General features: G+C 49.3%; 1 protein-coding gene across 3 annotated transcripts in view; it reads right to left on the reverse strand.

Annotated features, from left to right (window-relative positions):
• Positions 1–23: 23 nt before the first annotated feature.
• Positions 24–13,523, reverse strand: part of PRPF8 (pre-mRNA processing factor 8) — a 29,243-nt gene continuing 15,743 nt past the window's right edge. For all 3 annotated transcript variants that reach the window (XM_075013650.1, XM_075013651.1, XM_075013652.1), the window contains exons 25-43: positions 13,227–13,474; positions 12,809–12,988; positions 11,637–11,772; positions 10,849–11,018; positions 9,045–9,174; positions 8,584–8,730; positions 8,065–8,225; positions 6,641–6,832; positions 5,710–5,947; positions 5,304–5,432; positions 4,519–4,632; positions 3,792–3,965; positions 3,227–3,420; positions 2,530–2,769; positions 2,284–2,425; positions 1,765–1,905; positions 1,478–1,617; positions 940–1,142; positions 24–439 (exon numbers count right to left, since the gene is read on the reverse strand). In XM_075013650.1, coding sequence (XP_074869751.1) covers positions 285–439; positions 940–1,142; positions 1,478–1,617; positions 1,765–1,905; positions 2,284–2,425; positions 2,530–2,769; positions 3,227–3,420; positions 3,792–3,965; positions 4,519–4,632; positions 5,304–5,432; positions 5,710–5,947; positions 6,641–6,832; positions 8,065–8,225; positions 8,584–8,730; positions 9,045–9,174; positions 10,849–11,018; positions 11,637–11,772; positions 12,809–12,988; positions 13,227–13,474 — 3,234 coding nt within the window. In that variant the 3' untranslated portion in view covers positions 24–284. The remainder of the gene's footprint in view (positions 440–939; positions 1,143–1,477; positions 1,618–1,764; positions 1,906–2,283; positions 2,426–2,529; positions 2,770–3,226; positions 3,421–3,791; positions 3,966–4,518; positions 4,633–5,303; positions 5,433–5,709; positions 5,948–6,640; positions 6,833–8,064; positions 8,226–8,583; positions 8,731–9,044; positions 9,175–10,848; positions 11,019–11,636; positions 11,773–12,808; positions 12,989–13,226; positions 13,475–13,523) is intronic.

Consider the following 13,523-nt stretch of genomic DNA (forward strand, 5'->3'; position numbering starts at 1 on the left):
GAGGCAACAAGGACAATGTGGAGTTCCCATTTATATAAAATTTATTATGCCATTCTCAAAAAAACCCACAAAATACATTTGGACTGACACTTTACACAAATCCTGCCATCTGTAAATGGAGACTGAAGCATCTAAAGCAATGAACACTAAAGCAATACAGGGGGATGGATGCCTGCAGATCACTAACTCTCCCGGGGCATGCACGCACGCACGCACGCACACACAGTTGAATATCAACAGTACTAAATCCTTGCAGCATCTATGTGAGGTCTGGGAGCCCACGTCTATGCATAGAGATCCTCTCGGTCTGCAGAGTAGACCTCTCCTTCCTGCAACAAGGCGAAGTTCAGGAAGTGAGATGGGCGATGGATCTCATGGTAAAACTCCTTGGGATTTGCTAGCTGCAGTTCATACTTCATGTTAGGATCATGACGAACACCTGGAATAAAGCAGTAACATTTCAGCCACCATGCCTGAGGCCTCAGCCATTTCAGCGATGTTTAACCAGTAATCAACTAGAAGAGAAGTGAGTGGTGGTGGTGGGGAGGAACCAGTAAGCATCAGCTGTTAAGGGGGGGATGTTTACCAGTTAACCTTCCACATCCCTAGCTCGAAACTGGCTCCTCTAAACTGGTAGCAGGAGCTCCACGTCCCATTTCTCCACTTTCAGCTTTCTAATTTACTGCAAAAACTAAATTAAAAAAAATCAAGAACGTTCCCTGAAATTCTGGCATCCATCAGACATGGCATTAAAAAGGGACAATGTCACAGACAGACACCATGAAATTGAGTGTAGCACGCCTTCCGAACAAGCAGCTACTTGGATGCAATACGGGGCACAGAGCACCAGTGACATTCCCCTTGCACTAACCAAGGCACCACCCTGCCTCCACTACTCCAACCACTGTCAACTAAAGCTCTGTGCTGGCAGGGACTCACCCATGAAGTTGTAGTTCCAGGATCCCTGTGCTGGTACCATGAAGAAGCCAAGGAAGCGGTCAGACAGCAACATCTGCACCCTCTCGTAGTGGGATGGCAGATAGCCCTTGGGGTTGTTCCCTTTGTCTGTGTTCTGCCTGCCCCACTCATAGCCACTAGGAGTCAGCTTGTAGGCAGTCAGAGTACAGGACCCTGGAGTGAAACTGAAGAGAAGAAAAGCGGTAGTGACCAAAGCTGCAGATCAGGTTAACCCTGAGACTGAAGGGCAGGAGCTAAGTGTTAACATCCCACTCCCAGCTGGAAGAATTTGTCCTCTAGCTCAAAGCAAAGTGATCTATTTCCACAAAATGAGTGCACCATGTTGAGTCAATCTACTCACTCTGGATGCTACCTCTGCAAACACAAGCTAAGCTATCTGCTCCTGCTCTCCACGGGGTCACAGATCACAGAAGCATATGATTTCACTATTCTTCCTGTACCTGGCACAGCCAGTCCACAGATGCCAGAACCTATTCTAGTGAGAGCCTATCTTGCGCACCTGCAGGTGATTATGATGGTTTTCTCCCCATCCCAGGAGGGATTGTCAGCCATGACCTTGGCATGTGTGGTGACATCCTGCGGCGAGAGCTGAGGGGATTCATTTGGTTGTGTGTGAATCCATCCCAAGGGCTCCATTTCCTAAGGAGAGAGAACTCATCAGAGGCAGTGGCTGGCAGGTGACTTCACACACAGTAATGCCCCACTGTCTCTAAAGCATTCAAGACAAAGCCTTCCTCTCCCCAGAGGGAAATGGATTCAAGCAAGGGCTGCAGGAAGGAGACTCACCTTCAGGTACTCATGTTGTGGCAGCTGACCAGGGAGATGCACCGTCTGGTGGGTTCCCCACTGGGGCACCATCACAATGCACCGGATCTCCTTCACTTGGGGATTATCTGGAGGGCTCACACCATACAGGTACCCTGCAATCTAGAAGCACACATACATCCATCAGTAAAGTCCTTGGATATTTTCCCTGTAGGGCCATGACAGCAGTGAGCACCCACTCTATCCTGCGTTTTCAAGGCCAGCAGCCCTTTGTTTGGGGATCCTCATAAGCACAGGGAACATCCAAGGTTCCCCACCCCACCCTCCCAACAGTGGCAGAAGCCATTTCTCCACAATACTGGGAACATGGCATTTTTGAAGCTGGGCTAGAACACAACCACCATGTACAGCCCCATAACTGCTGCTCAGTGGAATTCTCCTCTTGCTCTGAGCCTCAGAAAATCAGAGGCAAGACTGAGCCCCTAGTACTGGCATGCCACAGTGCCAGCACAATGAGTTGGTTTTTAAGTATAAACTCACCTGGGCCCGTAGGTCTGAAATGCAGATGAATTTCTTCAGCACATTCTTGGGAAGTATGTAGGTGTAACCGGTTTCCTTGATGTCATCAGATGAGACATAGATGTGGTTTGTCCTCAAGTGGAGATTGGCAGCAGAGATTGCTCTGTGAACAGGAGATATCCACCAGCTCAGGAACAGACCCATCCCTCACCTGACTGCACTGGCCCTTCCCGCCCAGCACATCAAACCCCAGCCCTATCCCGTTACCTGACTCGCCACTCGGTTTTGGAGGAGAAGGTCTGAGTTTCATAGTTGCTGGTAGTGGAGGTGATGATTTCATCACCATGCTTATTAACAGTGCGTGTTTGTGTGGCTGTCAGCTGTGACTGTTCCTTAGTTTGCTTCTCAATCTCTGCAATCTGTTGTCTCTGCTGAGAGGGAGCGGAGATCTCCATGCCCAGAATAATATCTCGGATCTCTGACTGTGTCAGGGATGCCACATTCACACTGCAAGAAAAAGAGAACACACCTGTGTGGCTAGGTGTTCCAAGATGCATTCCTCAACCAATCTTCCCCACTGAGCTCACCAAACACTAGCTTGGGGGTGGGGGAGGGGAGGGCAGGGAGCAAGACCCAGCTGGGGAAAGGAAAGTGGCTAATGGGGACATACTGACTACATCCTCATCTCCACCTCAAGAACACATCAGTGACAGACACAAACCCATGCACTGTACAACATGCCACAGAAGTTGACACCAGCATTTCATGATCCCATTGAAAGTGATCAGAAATATCTAGCTTCCCTACTGGTCCAGGACTCCCAACTTGAAATAAAACAGGTGAGGCCAAGCCCCCACCCCCATTTAAACCTCCCTCTTGCCAGGCAGAGAATCTGATAGCACAGTTGTTGGTGGGGGAGGGAAAAAGGGGGTGAGGCCTGGTCCTGTTCTGACATGCTGCTTACTTGTTCTTCTTCCCATAGTCTGCAAGGATCAGGTCCTTGAGCTGTACTTCCACCTTGATCCACTCCTCATCTGTCAGTGTTGGCCATATGTGGTGAGGCTCTGTTATGGTGGTCTTGTCTGGCTTCAGGATCACTTTGGCCCGGTCATTGTTCACATGTAGTGCCCGAAGAATGAGAATCAGACGTGAGAATGCCTATGGAAAGACATGGTGCTAATCAGTGAGGAGGAAAACCTGACATACAGCGATTTACTCCTGCCTCAGGGGACAGTTATGCTGCAGACGCAACATAGAGAGCAAAAAACTGAACTGGGGTCTGAAGTGAATCATCACGGAGCTAAGTATGGCCTGGTGCCATTGCTGATACAGCAAGTCCCTGAATAAAAAACAGGGACCCCTGCAGCACTGGCTCTTGCTCCATATATCTGGCAGCAAATTATGTCCTGGCCATCATCCTGCATGGATTTGGTACACAGCAGTTATAAAAGGATCCTCACACCTGAGACTAATCAACTCTAATACAAATTATTTGCCAGGAAGCCATTCAGGGTGGACACAGAACTTACCGTGTAAGAGGAGATGGTTTTTAACCAGTCGTCATAAAGGTTGAAGAGAACCATTTGGGGCTCAGTAGCCTTCAAGATGAGATCACCAAATTTCTCCACTTTCAGGCAGGCCTGGAAGGGCAGCTGCAGCTCTGACCCTTTGATCACAATGTTTGGGAAATCCAGCAAGTGCACCTGGAGTTCAGAGAAAGAGAACAAGTATAAAACATTTCTTCAGAATCTCTGCCTGACCCCATAGAACACAGACCCTGATCTAGGGCTCCGCTATGAATCTGTTTAAGGAATCAAACACCAGTGCACCAGTGTGGCAATGATACAGAAAACTCACCTTTCACTTGACCACTCTGAAGCAAAGCAGCCATTGTAGTACAGGGAATTAACCGTTGTGTCCAGTAGGATTCATCCCAACCATCACCCTGCCAAGCCCCCACCCTGCAGAGCCAGGCACTAGCCCCGCCAACTGCTAACTCACCAGAGCCCCCCCTGGCCAGAGACAACCCCCACCTTCAACTGCTGAGCCATACAGTTGGAGACTGCACCAGGCCCCGCAGCTGGAAACACGTGCCTCCCCACCCCCAACCTCCTGGCCCCACAGCTGGAACGGCACTCCAAAGTGGTGTGGCACATGCGTGGAGTGAAGGTGGGTGGAGGATGCTCCATTCGTGATGCCTCGGATTTAAGAGGTTTTAGAATGGTGCCCACTGCCCCCCGGTATCTGATCCTTTACCTCAAGTGGATCCAGCATGCCCTTCCTGGTTACTATGATCTGCTTGGGCTGCTCCTCCACAGGAAGGGAGCGAATCAAGGCAGCCACCTCCTCAGCAGTCTTCCACTTGGCCAGCTACAGAGAAAAACACCGTTAGAATATGATCTCACACACTGTGCAGCCTTTCATAGCAAAACACAGCCCATCCTCTGGGGAGGAGAGGAAAGCATCAAGCTTGGGCAAATACAATGAAATGCTCCTGTTACTGACCCTGCTGGGCACTTACACCATCTCACTGTGTTCCACCAGTCTGACTGGGAAAACGAACTTATGATGAAACCCAACAAGAGTCAATTCAACCAGTGACTTAGTGACAAGCCATCTCAGCCTCATGTCAGTGGTACTCTCCTCTCTCTGGGAGGGCTGGAAGCACAATCCACTAGAAGAGCTATAACGAGTGACTGAATATATTTCTTGTCTGCCCTCCCTCATCACCAGTGGTTGGCAACCTAGAATTCCAGCCTGCAGGCCCTGCTTAGGAGTGTGGGCTGCTTACGCCCCCAAAAAGCACAGTGCCCTGACAAAAACGCAGTGAAACCAAGGAGTACCGTCCTATAGTAGAAACTGGTATTAGGTCTCACTTTGCTGGGACTTCCCAGTACCCTGCACTGGACAAGGGCTCCAGAGACCCTTTGAGGTCCCACATGCAGAAGCCCCAATCACTGTGACCAAACAAGTATCCAGAAGCTGCCAGAGCAATTCTGTGGCCCAGTGTCCCGCCCCGACACATGCTTCTTGGCTCTTACCTGGCCCAGACGCTTCTGTCCTGCCCACACGGATGTGTGGATAATCTTCAGGAAGAGCTGCCCAGTCCTGGGATTGAAAATGAAAATGGCCCCATTGATGGGCTTTGTGGTCAAGTTCCCTTCAAAGGTCTGGAAGAAAACACCAAAGTGAAAACACTAACATGAGTGGTATGTGCCAGGACTAGTGACAGGACAGAAAATGCCTGTGTAAGGAGTTCTGGTTTCCAGCTCCACACAAATGTTAACAGCTACATGAATTGCATAGTCGTCCACATCCATTAATTCCCAGGCTCACCAAAATCTCTCAGATTGTCATCTCTGCCCCAGACTCCCCCAAGTACAGTGCATTACCAGAGTCCTCCTTCCTATGCTCTAGTCAGATGTTCCTCCCACCTGTCACACTCACCTTGTGAATGGTAACTCTGTACACATTGGTGTCATCTACAAACCAGATGATCTGATTGGAGAAGAGCTCCCCATAGTTTTGGGAAGAGAGATACGGTTCTGTTGGCTCTGATGAGTAAAGCTGCAGCCCTTTGCGGATACGCTCCCTCAATACATATAGAGCAGGGTTTGCCTTCATAATCTTGGCCATCGCCTGCTGAATCAGAGGCTTGCTTCCAGGAAACCAGTTGCCATAAGCACTGGGGAGGAAGCAACATAGCACTGTATCAGTAGCAGATTTTACCACACCTCCAGCTCAGGGTCTGAAAGGCATCAACGGCCTTTTACTGGAAAAGCAGTTACAAACATTGCCCCTTTCCACACAGGCAGGGGCAGATGCTACAGCACTTGGCATGTCCCACTGCAGCACTGTGGTCCATCTCTGGCCCCAGCACACAGCTCTCCTCAGTGTCCTTGGGAGCTGTGCATGTGGCTACACCGCCCCGGCTTCCCCACATGACAGCAGTGGGCCACAGCAGTTAGCATTCACACAGTAGTCCCCAGAGCAGCTGCAACAGCTCCATTGGTGCTGGGGATCCCCATGGAAGTGGTGCGACTTCCAGACACCACTCCCGGCTCCCTTCATGAAGGAACAATTTGTGCTGTAGGCAGACATAGCTCCATCTGCCACGCCCAAAGTGAGCCCACAGAGAAACCCTCCATTAAGAATGCAAGTGACACCAAGCCTGGGCCCTTAAGACTCACTTGGTGTGACCTGACCCTCCATTATTAAAAACAGAGTTAGCTAGGCCTCTCCCCCATTCACTCCCTGCATCTACCTCTCCTCCCACCCCTGGCTGCTATTCCTGGTGCATAAACTACTCCATTTCTTCTGACACATACATAAGGCACTATTGGACACATACTGTAATCCCAAAGCTAGGGGATCTCACCTGTGCAGATTATAGGCCAGATCAATAGCAATGAGTACTCCAGTGGGGGAGGGGTAGATGCTCATGTTGTCCGTGGTATAATCCAGGAACTTGGCTCTTGCATAGCGCTCTATGTCGTGGGAGTCATAGTCGCCCCATCGCAGCTGGATATCAATCCAGTATTTCTGAGTGGTGGTACTGTCCATCACATCTCTGGGGAGCAAAAAGAATACAGCCATGGACTCCAGCCTCCCAAAGGCAGCTGCAGTATCCTCTGACAAACAGCACTCCCTAGCCTGAGCACTAAAACCAATTGTTAATTATGCAGAGCCTACAAGACCTAAGTTTGTCACTTAGGGGCAGAAAGGCTTAGGGGACAGATCTGGATAAGATCAGCCTCAGTTTCATATTGGCTCAGATGAAGAATGTTTGCTACCGCTACTTATAATGGGAACCGGTCACCTCTCCTGAGCCTCTGCCACATGAAATCTAGGGTGAGGGGCACCTGTAAAGGGACTGACACCAGTTCGCAGCTTAGGGACCCCCAAGACAGCAGGGACACCAGCACTGTAGCTCATTTAATGGGGAGTGGCAGCCAGTGATTCAGGGAGAAGGACAACAGGAGCCTATTGGAAACCCAGGTGGGTGGGCAGGCATAGCCCACCCATGACTAAAAGACCCCTCTCAGGACGAGAGGGAGCCCACTAAAAAGAAGCCACGACCCCGAGTGAATACAGGGAACAATGAAAGAAAAAACAGGGATGGGAGTGAGGGTCAAAGGTTCAAAATGAGGGAACCGGAGGGGGACACCGAGCAGAGAACCCCGGACAGCGCCCACCGCTCCTCAAAGCTGTCGAGGGAGTCGGTGGATGCCGCCCAGAGGAACTCTGCCCCGATTCATGGCCAGAGGGAGCAACGGCAGTAGGCCCCACAGTCGCAGGTCGCCCCCTCTGCCAGCCTCCTCTCCCTAGTTTTGTAAATGGCCATTTTGGCCACGGCCAGGAGGAGGCTGACGAGGAGGTCCCGCGACTTCATGGGGCCACGGACAGGGTGTGAGAGGATAAGGAGCTGTGGGGAAAAGTGCAGCCAGAACCTCAGGAGGAGGTTCTGGAGGAGCCAGAAGAGGGGCTGCAGCCTGGCACACTCGACGTAAATGTGCGCCAAGGTCTCCCTCATGCCGCAAGAGGTACAAGTGTCCGGACAACAGGAGAAGAGGCAAAGAAGATGCTTCTGGCTGTGCCCTCTTCAAAAGTCAGCCCAGACAAAGAGAAAGCAGAGGAGAAACAATGAATGGTCTGAACCAGGGCCACAAGCCTCAACAAGTCATTGCTGGTGTGCAGGACCCTGTCCTACTAGACAGCCAAACAGACCCCTGAATGCATGAGGGACCCAGGTTCCGCATGCACGCACACAGAGGAACAGAGGGGAGCCAGTACAGCACTTACTTGGAGTCTGCAAGCAGCGATGGCCGTGATACATTCCATTTATACGAGGCAAAGAGGAGAATATCTGCACAAGAGGAGTTCATCTTATAGGACTTCCTGGGGTGGATGGTCTCCTTCTGCACAGTCTCAATCTCTAGAGCATCCAGCTCCTGATCAAACACCTGGAGAGGGCATTGTAAATGTGGCAGAAAGCAGTGCACAGGAGGTACAGGTGTGATGAACCCCTCTCCCAGTAATAGCAGCAGGCACACCAAACAGGCACAGACAGCTATGTTCCCTTGCCATCTCCCTCCTGACAGCACTGGGGGAGGGCGTAGCCCTGTCCTAACTCTCAGAGCAGCACAGATGCTCAATCGTGGATTTCCTGGGGCAATCTCCACTGCAAGCAGTAGGTTCACTCCTGAGTCCCAGGAACTGGAAAGGGACTTCCTGGTGGCATGGATGGTAACCAAGCACATCCCTCCTGCACAGAGAAACAATTACACACATCTCTACACGCTTCCTGAACATCCCACTCACTTGACACAAATCCATTACAATGCTCTCATGGATCTTCTGCCACAAGTGGGCTCGGAAAATCTGAATAAGGGAAATCTTCAGTGTAGGAATCTTGCCATGCATGAAGATCCCTGTCAAATCCAGTTGTACCTGAAACCCGACATACACCTGCAAGAGACCAGCAGCCATGAGAACATGTTGTACTTTGTGGTGTAATCACAGGAATGTTGTACGGAAGACCCAGGAGGTAAATGTCCCACTCTATTCTGGTCCATAACCAGGCCCAGGTGAGCCCTATATGAGAGGATTAAGACAGGTGCTGCTCTAAGGAGACATCTACATTTACCATGATTATAATCTGAAGTTACTCTTTACAGAGTCCTTTGAAGAATGGTGAGAATTAAAGAACTTGTCTGAAACACAGCTCATCTAATTGTCTTCTACAGAGATACACAAGTCCCCAGAAAAAGGACTTCACTTACATTGGCTCTGTTAATGGTGGGAGACCACCAGAGTGTGAATCGTCTGTTGGGGATCTGGTTCAAACCCGATCTTTGGGCATTTGTCAACTTCTTCCACTTCATGGACTCTTCAAAGCCACTGGCCTTCTCCCTGAAAGGCACAGATGTAATCAGCTCTGCAAGAAAGCCATCCCTCCCCACAGAAGTGAGAGTGGTTTTCTCTCCAGCAAAGACCACAAACAGCGCAGAGCAGGGAAATGTATGATTAGAAAGAGCTTTCAAAGGTCATCAGCAGAGATGGCTGGCCTAGAAGGCCCTCTCGGGGCCCCCTACCACCCCTGCATTTACAGGATTTCATCATCTTGTTCACCCCCCTGCACTGAGTCAATTAGTGTGACGCTGCTGTAAAAAACCAAGCATTCTGGGATGTTTCGGCAGGAGTGCTGTAAGACACAAGCAGTAATTCTTACGCTTTGCTCCAATGTGATTAAGCCTCAGCTGGAGTATTTTGTCCAGATTTGGGTGCCACATTTCATGAAACATATAGACAAAGTAGAGAAAGTCCAGAGAAGAACAAAAGCAATTAAAGATCTAGAAAACACGAGTTAGGGTAGATTAAAAAGATGAGTTTGTTCAGTCTGGAGAAGACTGAGGGAGAATAATGATAACAGTTTTCAAGTACACACAAGGTCATTACAAGAGAATGGAGAAAAATTGTTCTCCACAGGCTCTGAGAAAAGGAGAAGCAGCAATGAGCATAAATTGCAGCAAGAGCAGTTACGATAGACATTAGGAAGAAGTTCCCAACTGTCAGGGTAGTGAAGCACTAGAATAAAATGCCCGGGGAGGTTGTGGGATCTCCATCACTGGAGATTTTTAAGGTCAGGTTAGACAAACACCAGTCAGGGATGGTCTAGATGGTGCTTGGTCCTGTCATGAGTGTAGAGGGCTGGACTAGATGACAGCTCTAGGTCCCTTCCAGTCCTACACACTGAAGTAGGATCACGAGTACCTAGACCATCCCTGACAGGTTCTTTAATCTTCCAATGACGGGCATTTCACAAGCTCCCTAGAGAATCTGTTCCACTAAGCTATCCTCAAGAGTTTGAACGTCTTTCCTAATCTCCCTATCTGAAGATTATTTCTCATCCTAATTCTAGTGGACACAGCCCTTAAGATATAAGAAGCTCTATCTGGTCCCTATTCTCCATCTTTTCTCCAGCCAAAAATCCTCGCCCTATTCCCTCCTTTTAACTTGTTCCTCCTAAGAGGTTCAAAAAACCCAGCTTTTTTTGTTACTTTCCTTTGGTCTCTCTCCAGTTTGGCCACACTGCCCAAAACTACACAGAATACACCAGTTGAAGGCCTCACCAAAACTGAGCAGAGTGGGACAATACACCACAGGATACAGCCTTTTTTTTTTTTTTTTTTCTAAAAAAAAACAAAAAAAAAACAACACACACACCCCCACACCATGTTTACAGTCTCAATTTATGATTCACTATAGCCCCAGATCCCATTCAGCTGTACTATTGCCTAGCAAGTTAACCCCTTTTTGAATTTGTGCATTTGATTTTTACTAAGTGCAGTACTTTGTACGTGCTTTTGCCCTGCTATAGTGAGGCTGTGGGGGAAGAGACGTCGCATTAACACTACAATGGAGAGAGGGAATAACAGAGCCCAAACCCCCAAATGTCAACAGGCATGCAGCTGGATTGCTGGAAACCATCCAGATGAGGACCAAGGATGTGATCAGGGACTCCTCTAGAGTGCCAGCCAGATCCTGCATATGTGCGACTCCCACCAGAACAGGGCCTCTCCTCACCAGAAGAGGCCCTCCCAGGTTGGGAAGTAGGTTCCCTTGAAGAGGGTGTGCTCCAGGATCCCTTCCACTCCACCCAGTGCTTGGATCATGTCTGTGCGGTAGTTGTTCAAATTCCAGAGCTTCCCATCATGGCGCTGATGTGTCCACCAAAAGGGGTTCTGCTTCAAAACCTGTGTACAACAGGAGGAGGATTGTCAGCATGAAGAGGTTCTGCACCCAGCCCAGCTATTTAACCAGCAGCTCCCATATTGGAAACCACATGAGTGCAAGGAATCAAGATACTGGTGTTCATGAGCAAATCATGTGCCCCACTGGCTGAAAAGGAGGCCTGACCCAGAAACATGAGATCACAAAGGACAAATCAGCTTAGATTCTAAAGTTGTTTAATGATTTTCTACTGGTTAGTATTTTAAAACAACAAATAGGGAGAATTTCTGGTAGGAAGCCAACACTGCAATGAGCACCACTGAGTCCACACACGCTGTTCTCAAGATCTGGTCAATTAGCACCCAACAGAGCTGCAGTCTGTATGCCCCTGCATGCTCCCAGCAGGGGGAGACTGTTTGAGGAGGGTGGAGGTTACATTTCCTGACTTTTTTTTTTCTTTTCCGAAAGACCTATAGCAGTCTCACCACATGGCTCTAGTTCCTTCCTGAAGCACAAAGACCAGGGCACTGCACCTGCTATAGTGCAAAGGGGAGGGGAGAAATAAGCCCCTTCACCAGGACTAGAAGGTGCTGACCATGCAGTAAATGTCAGAGCTTCCAAGAGCAAATCCCTGTTGGTACCTGGTACTGTTTGAAGTCTGTCCTGACTCTCCAGCCTTTATCATAAGCAAGGGTATGCCGGTCTTTCTGGAAGAGGGTATTAATGCGAGGAATCCCTCTGTCCCATGAGTCCTCTAGATCCTCCAGAGTCAGACGCCTAGAGAGAGAGATTTCATGAGAATGGGTTTAAGTCCAAAGACTCCAGCCCAACAACCCTGGCTTCAGAAGCTCTTAGCAGCAGAGAGGTTTCTGCTATATGAAGTATTTTCAGGTTTATAAAGTATCGGCTGGACATCAAAAGGCTGATCCAACATTGGTATCAAGGATCCATTCTTGCGCTACAACTTCATGATGAATCAGAGAATGCTAGAACTGGAAGGGACGTTGAGAGCCCATCATCAAGTCCAGCCCCCTGCCCTCATTGCAGGACCAAGTACTGTCTAGACCATCCCTGACAGACATTTATCTAACTGTTTTTATATATCTCCAGAGATGGAGATTCCACAACCTCCCTAGGCAATTTATTCCAATATTTGACCAGCCTGCTAGTTAGGAACTTTTTCCTAAGGTCCAATCTAAACCCTCTTGCTGCAGTTTAAGCCCATTGGTTCTTGTTCCACCTTCAGAGGCCAAGAAGAACAAGTTTCCTCCCTCCTCCTCATGACACCTTTTTAGATACCTGAAAACCACTATCATCTTCTTTTTTCCCCAAACTAAACAAGCCCAGTTCTTTCAGCCTTTCTTCATAGGTCATGTTCTCTAGACCTTTGATCATTCTTGTTGCTCTTTTCTGGACCCTTTCCAATTCCTCCACATCTTTCTTGGAATGCAGCGCCCAGAATTGGACACAAAACTCCAACTGAGGCCTAACCAGTGCAGAGTAGAGCAGAAAAATGACTTCTCGTGGACTCACTAGCACCAGTCCTTTCACCAGATCCACATTTCCCTCTAGACTGTCCTTCTGCAAAGCATCATCATCCATGCCCAAATCATCCGGCAGAGACTGGCCCAGCTCCTCCCAGTAGAAACCCGGTAGTGATCGGCCCTATGTAAGCAGGCTGGGCTTAGCAGGGCCTTTACACTCATAGCTAAGCTCACTTCTGAAGCCCAGTGGGGTCACCAGGCTTCTGCTTACATGCCATTGCCTACCGTGCCCCATGTGTAACCCATCTGAATGCAGACTGAGCGCTTACCTGTTCTGGGCAATAGCCTCCTGCCTCTTGAGGGCATACTCTGCCCATACTCTTTGCGAGTCAATGAACTCGCTCTCCCATGGCTGGATGTAGCGGTACAGATTTGGGATCAGCTGGTCCTCCTCATGGCTCATCCCTGATCGGAAATGAGTGATGCCAACATCCGTCTGCTTGGACCACCTGTGGCAGAGGCAATGAGTGGGAGAGGGTGGGGGGTCTGGTTAAGTATACCATTGAGGCTGCCATGGAGATGACAGATCTCTATAAACAGGGCACACAGATTCAATGATAACTTAAGAGTGGCAGGTCCCAGCAATAGTCCACAAACACTACCAGAAACCGCAGCTGGTCAGGGCAGTCTTGGAATAAGACTTTCCCTTCCCATTCTCAGGCCCTTGTGCAAAGCAGCATGACTCACCTCAAGTCAGACTGGGGGATCAGAACATGGCCCATGGAAAGCATGCCCAGGCCCCCCAGCTCCTTAGGGGTGTAGAATACCACTGGGGGGAAGCGGCTGGGCATCTTCGAGTTCAAGCCAATTTTGATTCGGGTCTGAATCTTATTCTCACACTTCACAAGTAAGTCAAGCAGCTCCTGTGTGTTCACAACAGCCTCGCGGAAATAAGTCATCAGGCCAATCAGGGCTGTGTTCCACTTGTTCACTATCTAGGAACACAAGCAAAGGGTTGTCATCTGAGCAATTCCAGCCACTGCT

Source organism: Carettochelys insculpta, chromosome 19, assembly GCF_033958435.1.
Source record: "Carettochelys insculpta isolate YL-2023 chromosome 19, ASM3395843v1, whole genome shotgun sequence".
Classification (NCBI taxonomy): domain Eukaryota; kingdom Metazoa; phylum Chordata; order Testudines; family Carettochelyidae; genus Carettochelys; species Carettochelys insculpta.